Genomic DNA, 24880 nt, shown 5'->3' on the forward strand with positions numbered 1-24880 from the left:
CCCATTTGGATCCTAAAACATTTACTTTAACATCCCAATATTTCACAACATGATTTCTGCTACGTGTTTCCCTTCTCTACTGTGCTAACTTGTACTGTTCATTCTTGAGATGCAGGAGGGGTTTTTTTGTGTTTTGAGTTTGGTTTGACCTTTTTAAATTTGTAAAACACATGTCCACATTGTAAGAAAATTTACTGGAATGTGAAAACATTTTTCTTTTCCTTTATTAAGATCAAACGGATGAAGTGCCATATTCCATATGGCAGTGCAGACTAAGAAGTTATAACTTCAGAAGAATTAAAATATTGTTTTGAAAATCTCAGACTTGCAGCAGTGTCACTTCTGTAATCTTGTTGGAAAACATGCCATTAAAAGCATTAAGTTCAAGCATATACATTCAAGGGGTGTAATTCCTTAGTATAGTAGGAATAATTGGTCTAACATTATCATCTCTGTAGTACTCTTGTCTCTAGCTGCAATTCCATGCAACCCAAAATTTGAGTTAAAACAGCAAAGCATGCAGTTCCTTTCTATTCTTCATCCTCTGGATTTTGCAGATAAATACAGATCCAGCACAAAACCTGTTAGTGCTGCCTCACATAAGTTAAGATGATACAACAGTTGGTTAAAATCACTACTATTGAGAAATGGTGCTGGGATCAAGAGGAACCACAATCAGCCCAGAAACCAAACCACATCAGAAAGAAAGGCAGGTCCCCTTTTCTTCTCTACTCAGGAAACAGAAATTACGCTCTGTGGATATAATAAATCAGGGACGTAAAAAATTCTGAAACCTCCATTTCCCTCTCCTGTGCCTTGTGCCCTGTGAGGTCCGAATTCTCCCCTCTGTGTACAGATGCCTCCACCATTCTGCAACATGAGGTCCTTCCACAACTAGTATTCCTAATTTCTGTGAGACCTTTTGAAAGAGTCAGCTTCAAGCAACATAACCTTAGCTTCCATTACCTAGGAATCTGCTGCTACTAAGATTATTTGCAGCTTCCTTTTCCCATTTTTCTAAGTCTTTGCACAATTCCAAAAGCCCCTCTGTGCTCCACACACTCCCAGAACATTTGATGTGTCCTTAGCTGTGCAGACCATCAGTTATTAAGTTTATGCATGCACAAGCTTTTAAAGAGTAATACTTGCCAAGCATTAGGCTAAAGGCAGGATACTCCTCAGGTGTCAAAGAACGGAAAAAACAGAAGATCACAGTGTAGTAAATGATAATGAATATTCCTAGTGTGCGAGAAGAATGTATAATCTTCAGAAAAAGGAGCTACTTGACTAACTTAAAACTGCAACTGCTTGTCTGTCCTGATCTGAAAAGGTCACTTAACCCTCAGAAAAGATTAAATGGATAAAAGGAGTTGAATCTACAGTGAAAACAATTTGTGCTGTTAGATCATAACAGAAGCAGAGCTTGCCAAGCAAAACATTTAATTCTTACCTTTATAGTGATTCCAAATCCAGACAAAAGACAACTTGAACAGTCAAGGCCTCTCAAAACAAATGCCTGCTATAAACAAAGCTCTCTGTTTTCTTTATGCTTCTGAAAAAAAACACCAATCTTTGGACATTCATTTTGTGAAGTACAATGGTTTATATTACAGAGGAAGTTCTTATCTCCTCAACAGCATTACAGATGTAATATTCTTGAAGGAAGAAAATGTATTAATTAAGTAGGCAAGAAATCAATGCGCATTACTCAACACAGATTCCTGACTTACACCTCATCCGTTTCCAACCATTGCACTTCCAAGCAGAGCTGGGTAAAAAAAAAAAGGAACTTCAGAAAAGACCTCAGTTGAAAACTATTTTAAAATAATAAAATTAAAAGGATGTAGAAAATTCATGCTTTAGCACAGGAAAATGTGATATAACTCATCAATCATAAATAAAGCCTTAAATTACATAGGTATGTATGGTCATGAAACACTGGAATTAAAACAAACCCCTTCCTCCAAATAGACACACCTCTCATAGACAGAATTGTTCAGTCTATTTGAAGTAATCTACTTAAGAATTCTTGAGTGATGCATAGTAAAATACTTTTCTGTTCCTCCCCCAGTCAGACAATAATACAATATATTGCTGAACTGATTCAGAGAGGTTTTATGTTAAGATCATCACTGTTACCACATATGATCAGGATGCTCTTCCAAATGTGGTTTTAACAGCAAGTGGGCTGTGAATAATTCAATAAATTCCAAGTTTTCGATATTTCTTTCTTCTCTTCTAGATAACAGAAAGCATTATTCTTGCTAATCAACAATGAATTTCAACCACTAATAACAAAACCAAGGTTTCTTATGCAGATTAATCAAGTTGATACATTTTGTGCATCAGTTTCTATGATGTTACAAATGTCAAGTTTACTGAACATACAAGGAATTAATCCTGATACTTTTACCAGCTCCAGTCAGCGACACAAAATGGCAAGAAGGTTTCCATCCTACAACCTTAACATCCCTGGGGCTTCTGGTGCACTTTCAAGACTAAACCTGAGGACACACAGTTGCCATCAAAGCCAAACAATTCTCAGTTCTTTTGGATGAACAAATTTAAATTCCCTATCACCATGGTTAGGGGAGAAGCTACCACTGATTTTGTTCAGCACTGAGAGAACCCAGCACAGCCAGAAGAGGCAGACAACCAACTCACTGCATTACATCCACTTAGTAAAAAGCTTTTCTCCACTTTTCTACCCAGAACACCCAGAAATAAGTTCAATCACATAGAAAAGTCTGCCTGGACTTCATGGTGCCACTTTCTTGATTAAACACTACTAACTACAGGAATAATTTGTCACAGTCAGTGTAAACCAGCATGTTTTTACTTAGCTGTGAGAGGGAAACCAGCACTTAATAAATTAGAGCACTAGAAGAAAACATGACAATTTTGTTATTAATAACTTTTATAGCTCAAATTTAAAAATATTAAGCCAGAAACAATTCAAGATTCATGAAGAAAAATCTGGAACTATATACATGCATAATTAAGAATATCTAGATTCTTGTCAATATTTACTTAAGTTTTTTGTACAAGTTTTTTTCACACAATCATATTTACAAGCATGTCTGTTTAAAACATATGAACATACATCTCTTATAGTATTTACAAATCTTTTGAATATATTGTTTTTCTTAAAAACAAAAGAATATTTCCTTAATTTGACAGATTTGGTTTCAACTTATGCTACAGGACAGGTACTTACTCAGTGGGATGGAAAGAGTTACCATCATTCAAATATCATCCTACTGGTACCCAGAATTTTCACATATGGCTTTAAATACCTTTCAAATTCAAAGGATCACCTCACAAGTACCAACTACAGTCCACCTGTGGTACGTTTCTAATTAAAGTCTTGAATCTTTGTTTGAGTTAGAACCACAACTTCGCAGACACTTCCTAAGCATGTACTCAGAAATGAGGCCCTTTTAATTTAAAGAAAAAACAACTTTGCTTCCAGTAAAGTCAAGCACATATTAAGTGTGTACAAAATGGGATGTATGGGCTTTTCTATACATTCTAGCTACCTTTATGGATTTTTATAATCATAGGATACCACAGTTTTGAACAGACGATATTTGTGAGGATTTACAGGAATCAAGTGAGAGATCTTCTGAGAAAGGGAAGAATACTTTTTCCTCAAAATATGACCATGTTTTAGAAAAAAAAAAGAAAGTCTGAGGAGGTTTTTTGCACATGATGTCTAAGTTACTCATACAATACAACTAGTTAGATCACTTCACAGATTAAAGTCCAACAGCTTGATTGCTTTTGTTTGGGAAAAAAAAAAACAAACTTTTTTACAAATCAAGTAGCCATCTCCTTTCAACACTATTCTCTAGAGCTCCTGCACTGATTGTTCCACAGTTTGTTCCTCCACAGGCTGCACAGCTTCCTGAACATAAACAATGAATTCAGAAGCCTCTCCACCCTGTGTATAGACAGTCACGGTCTCAATCCCCTCCACTTCATCTGATGAGACCACCAGGTGATGCTGCTCAGACAGCTCCACTGACGCCTGCTGTAGTGTCTCTTGAATCATCAAGGTGTGATTGGCTGATTGCTCCTCCTCTTTTACCTAAGGAGAAATTTGAGAGGTTACAGAAATTTCACCTTTCCAGTAAGTACCAAGTATTGTGATGATTAATGGAAATACAGCACATGAATTAGCAATCACATAGTTTTGAAAGAAAACGTCGGTTTTACAGAAAATGTGATCATTTTTGATTAATGAGTGTACAGCAAGGCAGAATAATGAAAGCAGTAACACAGCATCTAAGCTAAATGTACAGAGAGATGCAAAGTTCCAGGAACGTCGGTCTTTGCAGAGAGCTTTAATCTCTCAGCAGTCGTTCATTCAAAACTGCTCCTATTTAAATAAATCTGAAGTCAAACAACTCTAGTAGCACTGAGATGAGAATCCATACAAAACCACACGAAAAAACTGTACCCATTTCTTTTTTTCCCTAGTCAATCAGGTCTCACAGAAGTATTAAAATTTCATTGTAAACCTTAACAAACTTTCATTGGAAAAATGTGAAATGTAAATATTACTGAAATAGATTCCTAAGGCCTACTGTTTGTGAGGCAGCAAAACATACATTATTGAAAGGAGAGTGACAGAAGCAATTGAAAATAACAGAAATTTTACTGTACATTTTGCTTCTTGTCAAAATGAAAAAAAGCAATACCATTCAGTGGGATTTTAAAGAGTTCATACAGCTGCCTGTCAAGTACTGAAATACAGTAAGCACCAGAATTCAAGAACAAATCTTAATTCTCTACCAGATCCACGTAAAATTCCCATGGAAAGTATTCCAGAGGAGTATAAAAATATCACAAAACTGTAAGTCTTGTGGAGGAAACGCATTCTCTCAAGTGTTAGTGGTAAAATAATCTACTTTTGAGGAGAGAATGGAACGGCAATTTTTCAGTATGCAAAGGCATTTGTTAGTGGAAGGTGTCCCTGCACAGGTTAGAATGAGACGATCTTTAAGGCTCCTTCCATCCCAAACCATTCTGGGATTCTATAATTCAGTTCACTGGATCTCAGTGTGGTCCTGCAGCAGTGAACTCGTAAGTGACCTTAAAAAGAACAGGTCAAACATGGTAGATTCTACAAAGTGTGGAATCTAAATTATGCAAATTAGAAAGGGCCAATTTTTTTTAGTTAGAAGGTGACTCAAAAGTAAACAGCAGTAGTAAAACAATCCAGTTCAAGAAAATATAATTAAGATTAATGTTGTTTAAGGGGGGAGTGGGAACAGAAGGGAAGAACTACAGCATAGATTCCAAGGATCAGTTTGATCCCTTAGAGACCAGCAAGGAGAAAAAGCAGCCTTATATGTTTGTTTTCCTGATGCTCTTTCCTCCCTCAATTTTTGCCCAGAGCACCCACTCCATTTGTTATACAGTGATTTTGCTTTTAACTTTTTTATTTCGTGTTTAAAATATCTGTCAGTTGAAGAAGATTCCAGACACACACAAACCCCTCAGGACTTCATATCACTTTGAACTCTCACTCAATTCATCAGGCTATAGAAAGCTTTTTCTTGAACAATAATGAGTATGTTCAGGTTTTAAATTATTCAGAGGTCCCCAAGTCAGTATGGCTGTAATATATTGATGAAATATATGTGGATATTATCTGGTAAAAGATTTAACATCTAAAGGGAATCTGGCCATTGTCATCGACCTTAATGCAATAGCACAATCGTACCTCCTGATGCTGACTCTGGCTTTGTTGCACAGGATTCAGATTACAGGGATAAAAATACAGGAATGGCATAAAGTCCTTTTCATGTTCTGTTTCTTTTACCAAGCATATCTGAACATTTTATTTGAAAGTTACTTTAAACGGCTTCGGCTAAAGTTCAAGCTCAACAACCTACACAATTGGGTGATGCTTCTCTTGACACAATAGAATTTGCAACCACCCTTAGAAAACCAATTTATGTTGTTGCAAAATACAGGTATCATAGAATTAAAGAGTCATCTAATCATAGAATGGTTTGGATTGGAAGAGAACTTAAATATCATCTAGTTCCAACCCCTCTGCCATGGGCATCTTCCAACGCATCCAGCCTGGCCTTGAACACTCCCAGGGATGGGCCATCCACAACTTCTCCAGGCAACCTGTTCCTGTGCCTCACTACTCTCTGAGTAAAGGATTTATTCCTGACACCTAATCTAAATCTCTCCTCTTCAGTTTAAAAGTGTTCGCCCTCGTCCTATCACTGTCTGCCCATGTCAGAAGTCACTCCCTCACCAACATACCCCTTACAAATGGAAGCTTGAGCCTCTCCTTGAAATGCAAGGAGCTAAGCCATGAAAAAAAACATAGCACTGTAAACTTTCTTCTCTTGTTCCTCCTAATGCACCTCCTTCTTTTTTTTCTTAATTACTAAAGAAACCCTAAGTTCTACCTAACGCAGTAGAACTCTGGTGAATTCATACACCACACTCTCTTTTCCTGACTGTTCTCTCCCCCTTCCTGAGGTTACCTGCTCATGTCAGCTCCTGTGTGAAAGTAAGGACATGCACAAGATCTGCTAATGAAGATTGTAATGGGCAGAGGGAAGTCTAATCATCAGCAAATTCAGATAGGAAGCTGCAGCTAAAAATGTTAGATAATTAGGATCTCCCAGCTTGTTATGAATCAGTTCACAATTACAGCCCTTGATTTTAGAGATGCTCAAACAAATACAGAAATAGAGGTGTCTAAAATGTGGCCCTTTAATTATGTAATATACACTATCTTCTCTTGTTTTAGTGCACTTCACATAAACCTCTGACAACATGCCTCAGGCCAGAAAAATTACACTGCATTTGCCAAGAGCTGTGAGAATGCACAACACAGTATGAGACGCATCTCACCGTAGTCACTCTAAATCAAAACTCATAAATAATTGTAAATATAGTTTTGTGAACGTACATAAATAATGAAGAAAGGAAAATAAATAAAGCACAGTTGACACGAAAATGAAATGAAACCAGAACCTCATTCAATTCAATAGCAGCAATCTAATACTTATTCAGTTTTATATGCTTTTGAAATGAAAATGGCCAATAAAGAAAGTTAATTTAACCTCCCTACCTGACTTTATCCATGTGGGTTTATTACCCTTGTCATGCAGGGTAAAGAAGACTAATGCCCTTATTTCTGGTGTTTCTAGCCTCCAGTATCCTTTTTGGACAGCTATCTGTAATCCTTTTAGTTTGACAAATCACCCCATTATTTGGAATATTCACATTTCAGATCAGTTCAATGTTTACATGCATCTGCTTGGTTCCTATTAGATTGTTCCACAGGGAATAATCTCAAAATGTTAATTTACATCCCTCAAATTGATGAAACAGTGGGACAGCTGCCATCAGAATGAATGAAGTCACTACAGTCAATTCTTTTTATTGCCATCTGAAATCTTTTGAAAAGTAGCATCCAAGACCTCTTTTCTGTTTGAGAGCCAGCTGAAAAGCATCTGTCTGCTTATCCTTCGTTAGAGAATGACAGCAAGGAGCTGAAGCCACACACAGCTGGCATATTAAATCAAGTCGGTACCTGCATAAATATTCTTTATTAACTTAATCCATCTCCACAAAAGCCAAAGGGGCTTTTAGCACCATGTTTTCATAAGAAGCTCAACATTTCTAAATTCCAAATGTTCTAAATTTACATATCCGAGGACCATCCAAATACATGTAAGTAGTCATTAAAAATGAGTCCCTCTTAGAGCAATCTCTTCCTCTCAAAGCAAGAAAGCCTTTTTTATTTTGAAATAAATTAATTCAAGCCATTAAGGAAAATACACTTCTTCCCTTTTCTGAAAAGGAGTAAAGAAAATATTTGCAGTAAGATGCTAAAGCCTTTTCCTTACTCTAAAGCTCATCCCATGAAATAATGTAATATCTTTGATTTTATTTGAAGTCAGCAGGAGTTGCAGGTCTGTAGTGTTTAAAACAGTTTTGCTGGGCCTGTCCCCAAATCCTCTGTGGAATCTCTCCCTTGATTTCAGATTCAATGCTGTCTTTCAGTTTACCATAAGGAAAACAATTTAATCACAGAGATCTTTCAGATTTTCAAAACCTTACACTAGGTTACAGATGCTCCTATTTATATCATAAAACACCAGTAAGAAAATATACAAAATATCTACAGAAAGGATTGAGATGAAAGGTGAATTATAAGCATTTTAGATCACAGAGAGCACCTGGATATGTGACGTGCCAGCTGACATTGGTGCCTACAAGTTTTGTTCAGTATTGTTTGAATAATCTGAACTCTCTCAGTTCTAGTTTACATATAGTTATATTGTGTGAAAAAGACACAGAAAACACTGTAATTTGATCATATGAATCTCTATAATGAGCTACAAAACAATCTGGCTCACAATGGTTTCAGAATAATAAGAGACTTGAGTATGAAAGACTTGCTTTGCATAAAATAAAAACTGCAAGGCATCAAACAAACCTTCATACTGCTGATGCAGATTTTAAAAAAGTTTTAGCAATTGGCTGCTTGAATATATCCTGACAGAGAGACTGTGACTGACAGTGGCTGGATCACCCCATTTCCTTTTGAGGCAGAATGGCCTCAAAACATTGCCATCGTTTTGAGAGCTCTAACAGGACAGTAATCTTGACAGGAGATTTTATCTGTATGTTACAGAGATGATGAGAACTCCACAAAAGCTGAGGAAACAGGGCCATCTGCCCCAGCTAACATTTTCCTTTGCTGGTACCATCAGGGGAAGCATCAAATTGCTCCATGTTCTAAAGCAACTGCAAACTTGACAATCAACATATATAAAACTCCATGTCCTGGCAAATTTTCTAGATTAACATCAGCACCCACCATCACACAGGTACCAATCCGAGCCGGACTGAAACACAGGGTGTGCTGCTGAAGTACAATGTGCAGTAGCCTGTGACGTGACAGCCATGCTAATATTAGATATTTACTTTAGAAGATGTGTTACACTACAAAACTCTGCTCTGTGTTCTGCTTTGAGCTGATGTGTAATTGTTGCTGTGCACTCCTACTGTTGTCACTTTGAAGAAAGTGACTTAGCATGGTAGGATTTTATTGGAGCCTGAAGAGATCACAGAATAAAAGGATGAAAGGAACTAAAATAAAGGGTGAAATGCATGGAAATCCAGTGTTTTCTGGTTATCCTCTGACAAAGATCTGATTAGTTATTGTAATAGTTGATATACTTATTCTTCAGAGCACATTATGCCTAGGTTGAAAATAGTTTACTATGCTTTTCAGGAATAGATTTAACTCTTCACTTCAGCCTATAGAGCAGTAAGAACATCAGTCCTGTCTCATATTCCTGAGTGGGAGAAAAGGAGAAAAAAATTCAGCCAACTACTGCTCTTTACTGTTAATATCAAAGTAGTGCTTCGAATCAGGACCTTGAATGTATCAGCTATGTTACTTGTAAGGCATAGTTCATGCCCCAAAGGCCTTATAATTTCAGGATAAAAGAAGAGACAGCAAGCAGACACAGAAAAAGGGAGGTGGGGGAGTACAACATAAATGAGACAGTGGTAGTTCTGTGTGATGGGCATTAGTATTAATACACCAATAGCCTATCCACAGATAATTACTGTCATCATTACTGTCATCATACTTTTGACAAGTAATTGAGAGAAGACAATGAGGTACAAATTGCTCCTCATTAAAAATCCACATAACTAAGCACAATATGGAAGAAGGCATTAAGAAACTTGTCTGAAAAAAAGTAATGAGCAATTAAATCTTCATGGACTGCGTAAAGGTAGGAGTCAAAATCTTTACAGCTAATGAGAAATGGGACTCTAAGTCAGAAAAGGAGTAAAGAGCCTTGGGAAGGAAAAAAAAGGTTTCGTTTAATGTGGCAAAAAAAGAAACATCAAGTGAACAGAATAAGAGAGTGTGATGTCAAGAGGAGGAGAGACAGTAATCTTTGAATTTTTCTGAAAGAATACAAAAGGGACAAAACATAATCTGTGAGCATCAGAAAAAAGACTATCAGAGTTAACTGTACCATAAAATAATGATAGCTTGGACAACCATTTTAGCTAAGTGGTTGAAATAAGAGACCATATAAGAGTCATCATGCAGAACAAATCGGCACCATTTAGATAATCACCTGCAGGCAAGGCCCAAGGACCCACCTGAGGAGGAGATCAGCTTTCTGCCTTGAACAACAGGAAAGGTACCCCACAGGGGTGAACAATAAAGTGGACTGCTGATGAACAACTGCAGAAAGGTTGATATAATCACCTTAATGATTAATAACAATGGAGAGTGATTAATACAATCTTCCTAGCCATCTTCAGAATGAGCTTGAAGTGATAGCTCTAGAGCACACAGACCCAATACAGCATCACAGGCCTAAATGTAGCAAATTACCAGCAAATTTGTCCATCACCACCTCAATGAAAAAAAACCCGAAAAATAGATAACATGCAACCAAATTTAACTGGTTACTACAGAGTATACCAATATAAACCTTTGGTTTGGAATCTAAAATTCTACTGCTCTGGTTCAGTAATTTGATGCAAAAATAAAACCTCATATTTGGACAAAGACCTGTACATGCATTCTACACTTTGTGTCAAAGAGATCTGGTACAAGAAATACACTGCACTGATGAAAAATAAATTAATTAAATCAGAAAGTAACTTACTACCATTACACATTCCCACTAACAAACACTGGAAATGGAAGAGCAACAGCTATAAACAAAAAACTAGAGCTGATGGACACAGACCAAGAAGGGGCAACTCTTGTGATGTTCTGGTCAATGCAGTGAGGGATTCCGGAACTAAACTTCTAAGGATGTTCATGTATTCTGAAGCCAAGAAAATGCACTTTGAATCTTGTCTCACTGAAGAATAACTTAACAGACACTACACACTGAAAGAGTTTCCTCTGCAAAAAATAAGATATGAGGGGTGCTCATTTCTAAGGGAAATGTTTCTTCACAAGAAACTCAGTATTTAAATCAAACAAATGTTTAACTTGGAACAAACTTCTTAAGGAACAATTAACATCCTTATTTGATGTACACAAGCTAAAAGAAAGAACTATACATCAAGGCAGTTTGTAGTTAAACACTCTCTGTCTCTGTTCCAGTTAACAGACAGATACACTGTGTGAAAAACAAGTCTCTGAACAGAGAGACTGTAAATCAAGAGTGTCTGTGATACCGGCATGACTGCTCGTCCTCCAATCCTCCCTTTATATTCAGCATGTGAGCTAGGAAAATAGTCCACCTATATAAATAATGGATTGAACAGCCTCTGCTAGCAAAATAAACAAAAACCCAAATGAATCAATCTCCACCCTCAGGCACAAGGGCAAAAGTACATCTGTAATAGGACACAGAGAGTCAAACGAGCAGAAAGGGAAGTGTCTTCCAGTGCTTCCACCTTGCTATGTGCTCTGTTCCCACAAAACTGCTTTTTCCCCATCTCCTGCCTATGTTTACCATCTACTGTGAACAGTATTTCCTCCCTTTTCTAAGCATTTATTAGCCTCTTTCCTAGTTATTCTTCAAATTTAGCACTCTTTCCTCTCTCCTTTTCCCCACCTCATTACTTTTTTGGTCTTTAAGCAGTGCAGAACAACTCAAATGTCATGCTATAAAGAATTATCTTCATTAGCTCTTTATTCCAGAGAAAGATCCGGACTGGATCACTAGTAACTGAAAAGGACTCAAATTCACAAGGATACACTCCTGCCATGCTGTGATCAAAGCTTCAGAGTGGATTTTTGCCAGTCTCTGATCATACTGGTAAAACTTTATTACATTATTAACTTCTTTTTCTCGGGCATTTGTTATTTACTACATTCCTTAGTGGTTGTATGTTTTCATAGCTGTCACACAACAAGATTTCTTCCAAATTCAGTATCAGAAAAAGTTTAACTTTGATAATTGATTAGAATACTGACTTGCAGGCAAGAATAACCTAAAATCATTTCAGGCTCTAGACCCAAACTTTGAAAGCTCCTATACATATGACATTGTCAGAATGATTCTTATTTCCCAATCACAATCCAAACTCAACAAGGCTAGCTTTGCTTTTTTGGGGTTTAAAATCATAATCTGAATCCTGAGCCAGGCTGGGATTGGATATTTTTATGTTATCAAAGCATTTTCTTTTATAAAATCATTCCTATGAACAAAAAGCAAAAAGTTTCCAAAGTCATAACTGAAATCTTTTTCTTCTCAACATGCAATTCAGGAGCTGGGAGCTTTGAAGAGACAATCTGATCTTGCCGTCATGTCCATCATGTGTACTCATGATTTAAGATCCCTGCGGTAAGACAACAAGCAACCCAGAACAATAATTTCATAGAATAATCCCTCCTTTCTGTTTTGTGACCTAGTGGAAAACAATTTTAAAATTACACCGGTTAGACCTAACTAATACATCAAATATCTTCCAAGATGCTGAAAAGGACTTAAGAGATAAAGACAATTTGTTTCTACGAGTGCAGCACACTGAAGGTATGTGAGCACACAGGTTAAGGAAGTGCTGAAGCATGAGGATGGCAGCATTACTGACAGATGCAGCATAATTTTAAGGATCAAGTGTAAATGGGACTTTTATGAGTGAAAAGTAAGGAAAGGACAACTGTGGGAGAAAGAAAATTCCAGGGAGGAAATGGAAGACAAAAATAGGAACACTATAGTGTTACACTTACAGCAAAAAATACTTTTAAAACATTCTAGTAATTTACGATTTCGAAAAAATTTCTTGGTCCTAATAGAGAAATATCAAGGCAACACAGAAGGGCTAGCTAAAAATGAGATATGAAGGTAAGAACTAAAATGAAAAATGGATAATGTATGTCCTTAGAGAAAAAAATAAAAAAACAAACATAATAGGATAAAAATCAGAACTACAGTAAATGTTAAGGAAAAGAAAATGGACTCGAGCTGCTAAGCAAGGACTCGGTGAGACCATTAGAGAACAAGAGTGGAAATTCAGTGACAGATGATGTTGATATATTGCTGACACCCTGAATGAATTCTTTGTCTCACAATCCACAAGGGAAGCTGAAGGTCATAGAAGAAAGTTTAGAATGCGTTTTTCAGAAGGAAAGTGAAATCTGCACGTCTTAAGGTCACTTCAAGGTTAACAATTAGGAACCTACTACAATTAAAACCTCACATAGTCGTAGGTACAAATGAGGGATATACCACAGAAAGCAACTCTGTACAGAAGCAAAATCTTGTTCTGAATAGGGAAGGAGTAAGTCATGTTAATAACATTTAAAGACTTTTTTCCCTCAGATTACAAATGAGCAATCTTCTGGTGGGAAGACGGGCTGGAACTTGAGTATTGCTCTATAACAGAACAGACAGACTTTGATAAAACACTGAATTATATAAAAAATTAAAAGAGAAAAAAAGAACAACATAGAAAAATGAAAGAAGAAAAATTTAAAAAAGATAGATCATCATCATCATCATCATCTACAGGGCTCCCCTGGTCCTTGCTGTGCCTACATAAAGCCCACTAAAGGTCATTGAACAGTCAGTCACCTGATCCTCCCCTGGGAAATCACAGATCTGCAAACTCCTGCACACACAGAGTGAAAAGTAGCGGGGCTACCAGAGAAAGAAATGAGCAGGCATTTCAGAACATGCAAGAAACATGTTCACAGAGGAACAGTGCCTTGAGCATCAGTGTAAATCCTTAGCAAAAGTCATCATAAACAGAGGTAGCGCAAGATCACTCAGCTTGAGAGGTATCTGAATTTTTCACTGATTTTGCTTCTTTGCCACTTAGACATAGGAGAAAAAAGCTGCTTTATATTAAAAAGACTCTAAAGTGGTGGTGGGGAGGGAGAGGAGATAAAAAAAATGAAGCAGCAAAGAGATCTGTACTCCAAGAATTCAGTATTTCATTTGATATAGGAGTGGAGCTTGTAAGAGTTTGACATCAGACCAGTGAGAGCGACTGATGAACACAAGGCAAGGGAAAAAAAAGCGATCAAGGCTTAGCAGCTTGTAAACTCAAAAGGCTATAAATATGGATTAAGAAGCAAGGAAGAAAATTAATTTGGAATATAAATATTTACTTACAAATAGCTACCAGCAAATTCAGATGGTCTAACAAGGAAGATGATAGATTTTAAGATGAAGCAGACATTGATCAGATTTAACAACTGGAGGAGGAAGAATCATCAGATTTTTTAAATTATGTATTTTTGATAACATTCAAGTATCAAAACATTACTTCTTGGTAGCTGTTACTTTAGCAGCCCCTTTCTCCTGCACTTTTAGTAGGAAGGCCTCAAAAGATGCATTTTTAAGGGAAGAATTGGTTTCAGCAACATTTACAGACAGCACAGACAAACACCAATGGCTAATACTGCATTCAGCCCTTAAATAGATCATATGTAGAGCACAGTATGCACACTGGCAATGACTTAACTGTAAAAGTTGTTCTGAAACTTGCACATAATTGGACTAAACTGTCTCTTCTCTTTAATGACTGAATTTAGTTTCCAAATTTGGATCTGTTATTTTACAAAAAAACCCACCCCAAACTCTTGCAGGGTTTCTAATCAAAATACCTGTTAAGGATTTCAAAGGAACATCTCAAAATGCTCTATCTTGAAATTCTTTCTCCATGACATTTGGGCAGCAAGTTTAGGAATTATCAAATACTCCACAGACTATGAACTTCCCGCTTCGGTGAAGCTCTCATGAACTCAATGTCCACAATACTACAAAAAAATGCTGAACTCAGAAGTTAGTTCTAGCATTCAGAATAATCAGTTTTGATTCATTTAAATAAAATGAATTACTTAAACTCTCTGTGAAGTTAAAATTTCTCATATACTTTCCTTCCCTCACTCAACCATATTGAGTGCAGAGACCCCAATGAATTGATGAACACAATGGGAAAAGGCATAAACAAAGACTTATGATGAAACAGAAGGCATAAGTGGAGTCTGGAGCGAGGAGAATGAAAAATGCCAGCAACAAAGTTAGCAGACCTGTGAGGAGGAGCAAGTCTTGATGTTTGAACCCAACAGGCACCTCAAATTGAAAATTATTTCCTTCTACTTGCTGCACCAAGGACCTCCTGATTCTTTTAGATGACAATGGCATTAAGGGCCTGTGCACAGTGCTCAAAAAAAAGCTGTATTTTCACATACATACACATGTACACATATATGTGTATTTATTCAATCATATTTTACATACATACAAAAATATATGCATTTTTCTATATAAAAATATATATTTGCATATACATATAAACACGTATATGTGTAGACATATAAACAGACATACACGCAACACGCAGTAAAAAAACAGTTCAGAAAAAATTCTATACACGTCTTGTACGGTAATTTAAAATTTGGCCCTTGCAAAGTAACACTTACTTCACAACAAATATATGAAAATTAAATATATGTGCTTTAGAGAAGAAAAGAGCTCTTACCTGCTTTACTACTGTCACTGTGCCAGGGGCCATCGTAACTACAGAAGCAACTGCGGTGGCATCATGGGACTCTGAACCCAACTCAATGATTTGCTGCAGGATGTTTACAGCTGTTGGATCAAGTCTTTCACCTTATCAGAAAGACAGCAGCCATAAGATCATTACAGTAAAACAGCTCTAAGGGTATGTGAACCTAAGTGGTACAGGTTCTCTTTCCCCTCCTGCCTTAGCCCCGACTCACTGTTTGTACATTTCAAACAGCTCAGTAACAAGACACTCTAGTAACAGAACTATGGCAGGAAATATTCTCAAAACAAATGTGCCCAGGGAATGCATGAATCAGCGGGTGAAGCCACACTGATCACTTTTATGCTTATTTGAAAGAGATCTAAAAGAACACATTGAATAAGAAACAACAGGTACAACTCACAGCAGTAACCGCAAATTAGTGAAGCTGCAAGACTTTACAAACCCAAATGTGTATTTGCCAGACATTCACCTGAAACAGAACCTGACTACATAACTATAACCACAGTCAGAAAGCAAAAGAAACTGTCAGTCATATAAAGCTGCCCTATATTTGCTTTAATCACTATTAGAAATAGGAAAGAGACAGCAAATAGAATAAATCTCATCTCTTAACCCCAAACCCTTTCACACTGAGGTTGACATTGTGATGGGAACCTAGGTCAGATAATTTAATTAAAACCAGAAAGTGGTTATATATTGTTATTTACATACAAAACAACTTTATCTGAGTACTGAAAAACGTTTGCTTGCTTTTTTTCCTATAAAACTGCCTTTAGACAAAATGCTACTGTTTTTCATACTGAGAGGGAATATGCCGAAAGAGTATCTGAAGTTGGCTGCACTAAAAAACACATCATTCTACTCTGAAAACTACAGCCTTGTGCTTAAAATCAAAACTACCATGTGCAGCATATTCCATAATCACGTTTATTTTATTTATTTATTTGTATTATAAGCTATAAAGACCACGATGGTAAACAATTGTAAAATTCTGTCTTCTGATAACTACTTATTTTTATAAATATAAAACCAAAACACATAAAACAAACCTACTTTAGCCTCTGATGTTGTAACACTCTCAGAAATCTGGACATTTTTTCTTTTCCTCCATTTTTTGTTATTTCTCCCTTAGCAACCATTATCTAATACCACTCTTTTCTTCCTCAGTCTGATATAGAATAGCTCACTTAGTTTTGTGTGCCATCAAAACTGAGTTTGTTAGTACTGCCTTGGGAACGTGGTAAATGAGCTATTCCACCGTGTCACTCCTGCAGACTGGCTGCCTCAAGCAGGGAGAGAAATAATAGCCAGGGAATTGCCATTAGATACACACCATCTACTCTGCCAAGATAGCTGATTTCACAGTATATTTAATAATAGAGGCAGGAAATTCCACACAGCTAATAATAAAGTGCAAAACAGACTGTGATAAGCATTAATGACTTAAGGATACAGAAATTCATAAAGAATGGTAATTTCTCATTTATCCTCAAAGAAAATACAGCTCCCCAGAAGTTCTGCATGACTAATTTCATCATTTTTAATAGGAGATCACAGGAGATCTTATATTGGCCAGCATACTCTAAAGAATTAGGTATTTACGAAAAAAAGATGTATTTTGTGTTCCAACCTAAAAAAAAAGGTAGCTCACCATTCTCAGAAGTATATCTAAGGTTCTGTAATGCAGCTACAGCAGCTTGAGTGCCTTGAACATCTTCTCCAGCCTCTGTGATATGGACATACTGAGTGGATGTTTCTTCAGAAACTTCAGCAGTTAACTTGGAAACAAAACCCAGCCAAGGCATGAACAATCTCATTTTAGCAATTTAAAGAACAATATGGAATGTGATTTGGACAGCAAGTATTGCAACAAGAGTTATAGAAATACTGCGTGAAACAGAATTCAAGAAGAATATTACATGGCAGTTGGGATATCATCCCACAGTTTTCTTCTAGATTCTATTTCAAAAGTTGTTTTAAATATGCTAAATTATCCTGATTTATTTTTATTGCAGTTATTTTAGAACTAACAATAGACTTCTATTGTATCAGGGTTTAGCAGAGACCTTTTGAGCAAAATTAATGCAGACCTGGTAAACCGACTCAAGTTTGAAAATGGCATTTTGTTTCAGAAAAGTTATCCTTTCCATGAACTGTTTTACAAAACAAGCTCTAAATACGTACTCCTGCTCTGATGGAACTCTTTCTTTATAGCCAGTTTAGCAGCAGAGACATGTCTGCACACGGGATGTCCTCTCATTTCTTTAACTTTGGGCATCTACTGGGAAGGTGTACAGAGAATCATTTGAAATGTGGATACAAGACTTTGAAGGACTACATTTTAAAATGCTTGTCCTGTCTTCTTTGAATAACTGTCCAAATAGAACCTACTACAGTATTTTTCAAGGACTTAACCTTCTGTGTGTGGATACTCAATAACTATTAGACAAGACCTGCAGGTCAGCTCTTACAAATCAGGCATTAGATTAATAATGGGGGCCAGGCTGAAATTTAGCAGAAGAGGTCTTAACAGTGCAGGTCAGCCAACTGCAGTTGACTTCTGGCTTCTTCCTCTCACTGAACATCAAAACCAGCCTACTTGGGCAGTGGAAGAGACTCAACTTGCCAACTGTAATTTTTTAAGTGTCTAAATCTGTGGTTTTTCCAGAGATTCTGCATCCGCAGTCAGCTCTGCTCTGTAAGGGTGAGAATTTCCATTTTAGAACAAATTGCCCTAAGTATGACAGCAGAGGAAAGCTTGAAAGGGGTACTGTCGTCTCAAGGTAGCTGCCCTACCCCATCCCAAATGGAGAAAATTCAGGTTGTTTGGTTTTTTCCAAACTCAGTTTCTTAGGTCTAACTTGACTTTTTTAAAGTCTGATCTTAGAGATACTGTGACTTTCACAGAATCACAGAATAGTCTGAGTTGGAAGGGATCCACATTTTCCATATACTTTGGACTGAAGCCGAAACCACAGAACAAATGATAGAAGACTTACTCTGTACAACATTACCATTTTTTCAGTTGTTCAATTTACAAATTCAGTTTTCTAGATTCTAACCTTCTCTGCACCAAGAGATAATTTTTTTTCATTAATTCAATACAAGTTTTCAGCTTTACTCATCCTGCAGTTAACACCAATTAATATTTGGCATATAAAAAATGCAGTAAGTTTTTCAATTTCACACCTTTTTTGCTAAAACGCAAAAAATAAGCATTTACAAGACTGTTAATCCTACTGTATATTAAAGTTTAACAGTCACAGCAATGTATGCATCAAATGAAGATGAGATCACACAACCTTCTAAGCTTACATGAAGTCAAATCTACATTTTTGTATAGTTCTTACTATTATCCTTCCTTTTCTCCCCAGATTTTAAAAGATCTCAGAGTCAAAGCCATGGCAACTTTGCTTTACCTCCCACTTGGTCTCCCCATCATTTTCCACCAGCTTCATTCCATGCTTGTTTTTAAGGTGCCTGTTGAACTCCCATTTTGTACCGTACACAAAGCTGCAAACAGGACACTTAATGCCACCTATAGGGAAACACAAATAAATTCCTTGAGTTATTTTCATACAAATTCTTTTTCAAGGCAGTAACAAACTGTTTAATTTGACCCCATTTCTTAAGTTTCAAACAAATATTTTTTGATACATTATCAAAGTAAACTAGGAAGAGTTAACAACCTAATGTCATCTTCACCAAACTACCTTTGCTTTTGAGAGTTTTATGTTAAAATACAAAACTGTAAATCTAAGTTTTCTGTGTACAAAATGATGCATAGCATGAATTTAGCACAATGTTCACTGTGTCAGCATGCAGCATTACAGGTAAAAAACTGAGCATGATGAAATCATAAGAATCAAATTTTCTACATTAGATTAAGTAGCTTCTACTTATTTTTCTTATGAAAGTCATTTGGCAAAGTGTCACATCTTGGCTGCTTGTAATTATGCAAATAAGTATTTCTCTTTTTTCCCTCTATTGACTAAAGCAGAACGAAAATAATCTGCATGTGATAAAGTGTTGCATTAGGTGACCAGAACTCACTCTAACAAATCTAATGGCTGGAGAAGTGCCTCATGCCACTCTAGGAACTATGATACCAGATGGCTGACTCCACATTACTGTGGCAAATGATAATTCTTACCCATCATGTTCAAATGCTTCAAAGAGACTCTCAGAAGCTGGTTATAAGCCAAGACCTCGTTGCACAGCCTTTTATAAATAAGGTGATTAGAAAAAAACATCCCATTTTACATTAATGGAAACCTACCATATGGTATGCCACCAGGTGAAAAGAAATAACTTTTTATTTTGATAAAACAGAATATAACTACACACAGTCACTAGGGTATTTCACCAACACTTATTATTCCTCTAAAAATCCCCCTCTCTGCTCTCTATTATAGCCTTTACCAAACTTTACTGCTACAGCAGATGCTCAGTACTCCATCTTAAACAAAACTGAAATAGTTTCACTCAAATAGCTCAAATTAGAACAAAGATATATTTAGTTACAGAAAATGAAATTACATATTAATTTCACACCAATCTGTAGCATTAGGAAAAAGCCATTGGAGTGAAACAGTGAACACTTTTCCACATTACTTTGATATCGAAACTATTTTAACAACACATCAGGTAAATTAAATCTGTAACTTTTGTCATTATGGCTTTAATTAAAGAACAAATAACAGAAGCATAGAATTAAATTGGTAATACATAACTCCATGTCAGTGAGTTGATATGAAAACTCAGAAAAATTAGTTTTATATCATTCTTTAAAATAATAGGTGACATACAAAGTCAATGAATTACACACCTTAACTACTTTCAAAACCAAAACTGTTTGCAGCAAAATACTGCACACAGATATTGTATAGCTCCACAACTTGCTTCCACTGACATCTGCTCTCCATTTTATTTTTAGCCTTAAATCTCCATAAGACAACTATTATTTTCTGTCCAAAGAAAGCATGTGATAGTATTTGTATAACAGAACATAGAGGCCACAACTGGATTGTCATGTATGTACTGCACAAGTCACTGCACAAAAACAAAGTGAAAATCTGTCTCTCAGATACAAAAACAGAACAACAGATGGTAGGGAGTGTCCGTGAGGAGAAAAGAAACAATTTAGGAAAAATGTTATGTGATTTGCCCAACACAAAGCAAAAAAAAATAAAAAACAAGCTATCAAATGAGCAGGGCCTTGCACAAAAACTGGTGGGTAATGCACATCTAATATTCTTGTACCCTCTGCAGAATACATTAAATTCTCATGCTATTTATTTTCCTTTATTACTTTAAAATATGAAAATAAATGTCAGAGCACAGACTTCTATTTAAACTAAGAAACATACACACACACTGCAAAATCCCAAGCATTTCTCTGATCCTAGGTGATCCCAATTTCTAATACAAGCTCAGAAATTAAATACTGCTGTCTATCCTTGGCAATGCAGTTGCTGAAATGAACCCGGTCCCTTCTATGAATCATTCATTTATTTATAAACTCATTCTAGGAATCTTGAGTATAGTCCAGCAGTCTACATTCATATAAATATTTTCAATTAAGATTATTTGCAGTGCCTGCAATGCAATCAAAACCCAGCTGAGAGTAGAGGAGACAAGCAAGTGTGAGGGAATTCACTCTGGGCTCAGTGCGTAACTTAGAACAAGCCAAATACAATATGAATAGATATAGACAGCTTTTATTAGATATTAATCTTTGTTACTTTCCCCTCTCAATTTCTTTCCAAATCCTCTTGCTTGCTGGTTCTCTCGCCTTTTCCTTTTCATCTACAGTCCTTTCATCTCAAAGGATTTGTTTAATATCAGGTCTTCTTCTCTTATATGAATACATGAATAATTTTCCAAAATTGCTCTTCACATCTATGAATACAGTAAACTGGAACTAAACAGAAGCTTGTCAGACAGCAAGGTGCAACTCCTGGCCCAAACAGCTGAGAAACACATAGAATCATAGAATGGTTTGGATTGGAAGGGACCTCAAATATCATCTTGTTCCAACTCCTCTGCCGTGGGTAGGGACACCTTCCAGTACACCAGGTTGCTCAGAGCCCCATCCAACCTGGCCTTGAACACTTCCAGGAATGGGGCATCTACAGCTTCTCTGGGCAACTTGTTCCAGGACCTCACCACTTTCACAGTAAAGGATTTCTTCCTAATATCTAATAACTTGCATGACATACAAGTGTCATATATGACAAGTATGACATACTTGTCATACTGCATAATGTGTCCACAGTGATCTGTTTGTGCTGTGTAAACCAAATAGAGAACATCATCTGATTTCCAAATCAGGAAAACTTTTATTAACTTCAATAGGATTCATGTTTATCACCTCCAAAGGCAAATGTTTCCCACAAGGAACACTTTTTCCCCCAGTGACATACCAAAAGACTGAGAAAAACTGATGTTTCTATAGCATGCTAAGAAATCTCTGGTCTTATTTTGAGCCCATGTGCAAGATCCATGTGATCCATCACAGAGAAGGAAACTGAGTCGGAAAAGGAAGTTGAATGTGGGAAAATTGCACCTATTATCATGGCTTTCTTCATAGCAGAGTCCTGAGAAGAGACACTGACTTTATAGCTCCTACATGGATTTGATGCCCTGTTACTGCTCTAAAGCTCCTCAAATGAGGTGAACACGTGGAAAACAGGCAGAGCACTACTGGTAGCACAGGAAGTATAAATGATGTGTAAGGAAGGGAAGAGAAAGAGGGATGCAAAGTCAGAGACAGAAAGAACAGAATAGGCTATTTTGGTGCAAGGGACCTACAACAACCATCCAGCCTGACCCATTCAGGGCTGACCAAAATCTAAAGCGTGTTGTTAAGGGCATTGTCCAGATGACTCTTAAACACTGACAGGCTTGGGGCATCAACACCTCTCTAGGAAGCTTGTTCAGCTGTTTGACCACCCTCTCAGTAAAGAAATGCTTCCTAATGTCCAGTCTAAGACTTCCAAGCATGGTTTTGAACCATTCCCATGCACCCTGTCACTGGATACCAGGGAGAAGAGCTCATCACCTCTCTCTTCCCTTTGCCTCCTTAGGAAGTCATAGAGAGCAATGAGGTCACCCCTCAGCCACCTAACTTTTCTCCAAACTAGACAAGCTCAGAGCCCTCAACTGCTCCGCACAGGACATGTCTTCCAGCCATTTCATCAGCTTTGTTTCCCTCTGGATGCAGTCAGGGACCTTCGCATCCTTCTGGACGCAATCTTGTGCCATGTGCTCTAGGATGACCCTGCTTAAGCAGGAAAGTTGGACCAGATGACCCACTGTGGTCCCTTTCAACCTGACCCATTCTGTGTCTGCAGGGTTGATCTCCAGCCACTCCTCTCCACAATTATGTGCCACACATAATTCTGTCCTAGGTGCAGAATCTGGCATTTGGACTTGTTAAATTTCATCCTCTTAGTCATTGTCCAATGTTCCAATGTGGTGGAAAAAATATGCCCACTACAAAAACAATTAAAGGCTCTTCTCTCTCATCTCACTCTAATTTCTTCATTGTAAGACTACTGCATTTTCAACAACATTTCAGTTCTTTTGATTCAGTGGAAAAGAATTACTTCCAGAAGTGCATTTATCTGGCTCCCAAAGGGGAAGGAAAGCTTAATTAGCATATGATTAATTTTATTTCTTCAAAACATTGCAAGTATGATCCCTAATTTATATTAACAGAATTCATCCTCAGGTCCCTATTCTTAAGAGTAGCTATGAACAAATAATTCCTTGCACTGCTCAGATATTTGGAAAGTTAAATAAAGCTCCCCATAGTGCACAATTCTTCCTGCACCAGGGTGACTACAGAATAGAGGCTCTGAGCACTGACCAAGTCAATATTACTTTTTTAAAACAACTGCAGGTTCCCTGTCAGCTTTCACTGTCTGTGAAAATCATCCTAAAATTATACTGTGCATTCTTACCCTGAAATTTATAGACAGAGATTTACTTGTTAAATTATTTTTTGTTTGGTTGGTTGGGTTTTTGACTAAAAGGAAACAAAGAAATGTCATATAATATAACACAGGCTCAAATTCCTCAATGTAGTTATATATTTTTCCCTTATAGGGCAAGTTTATAGGAAGAATCTCAGACTTTGAGTATCCTTCTCTGTGTCATGACTTCAGTATTTTAACATGGATTAATTGCCTTCAATAAATAAATGTTCTATCTTAGATGATTTGGAAATACCATCTATTAATAATGTCATATTAGAAAAATTATATTTAATTAATCATCTAACACAATGGCATTATTTTGGTCTCTGTTTCACTTCAACAAAACCAGAAACTTTGAAGATTCCAAAAGATATTATGAAACTGCTGGTAGTTTCTATTAAAAATAGGGAAAAACACAATTCACAACCAGTTTTACCTGAACTCTCTTTGTCCCCAGGTTTTACTAGTGGAGGAATAATTTGCTGCCATTTTACTCTTCAGTCTCTTTCCTTACACTTGCTCATCCTTACCTTGAGTTCAACCTTGCAGAACTGTCACAGAAATTTATCATTCATTCAAACAGACAGTGATACTTTACTTACAGAAAGAGACAAACAAATGTAAATGATAAATGTATGAAACAATGAATAGTACAGGCAAGGTCAAACAAAACTTTGCTTCACCCTCTCTTAAAAACCAAGAACAAAGGACACTGAATGAAGGGTAAAGGATGGCCATTTCAGAATTGCTAAGAAGTAGCAACAGTTTATCATATAACATCCAATAAACTGAGGAATGTATATTGCACAAAAGCTTATCTTTATACCGAGTTTGCTTAAAAAAAAAAAAAAGTAACAATTTTATAGGGTGAAGATGTACCTTGTTGGATAAGAGCTTCGGCTGCAGGTTCCCCAGACCCTACATTTACATACTCTTCATTAGGGTGCTTCCTGTTGTAATGCCTCTTCAGGGAACCAGATATATTGCAGGAATAGTGGCAATGTGCACATCGGAAGGGCTGTGAGTAAAAATGAAAATGTTAGACTGATCTCCTCACCTCTTCAGGATACAGGTCTAAGCTGCAATGTTTTGATCCCAAGAAACCATATTCGTTTCTGGTTCAGGCACCTCGCAAGGAGACCTTCCAAAATTCAATATAAATGGAAGTTGAAACTAAACATTACCTAAAATTTGGTACCTTTTATTACACGTGAGACATCGAGTATTTTCAACATTATTTTTTGTAATTCATTAAACTGTGTTTTCATAATTGAAGATCACAGGTCTGACCACGTGGAGATTTTCTACTACAAGGAAATTACTCAGTTGCTATGAGCTTTGGTCTGAAGAGAGGGAGCAAGAAAGCTCAAATAACTGAAGGAACAAATGACAGCCAA

The 24880-nt window shown here is 36.8% G+C and overlaps 1 protein-coding gene across 4 annotated transcripts in view; it reads right to left on the reverse strand.

Moving 5' to 3' along the window:
- Positions 1-1648: 1648 nt before the first annotated feature.
- Positions 1649-24880, reverse strand: part of ZFAT (zinc finger and AT-hook domain containing) — a 127028-nt gene continuing 103796 nt past the window's right edge. For all 4 annotated transcript variants that reach the window (XM_027684561.1, XM_027684563.1, XM_027684560.1 and 1 more), the window contains 5 exons: positions 24363-24501; positions 18921-19039; positions 17153-17279; positions 15472-15602; positions 1649-4090 (listed from right to left, as the gene is read on the reverse strand). In XM_027684561.1, the coding sequence (XP_027540362.1) occupies positions 3851-4090; positions 15472-15602; positions 17153-17279; positions 18921-19039; positions 24363-24501 (756 nt within the window). In that variant the 3' untranslated portion in view covers positions 1649-3850. The remainder of the gene's footprint in view (positions 4091-15471; positions 15603-17152; positions 17280-18920; positions 19040-24362; positions 24502-24880) is intronic.

Source organism: Neopelma chrysocephalum, unplaced genomic scaffold (assembly GCF_003984885.1).
Source record: "Neopelma chrysocephalum unplaced genomic scaffold, ASM398488v2 Primary Assembly neopelma1_66, whole genome shotgun sequence".
Taxonomy (NCBI): Eukaryota; Metazoa; Chordata; class Aves; order Passeriformes; family Pipridae; genus Neopelma; species Neopelma chrysocephalum.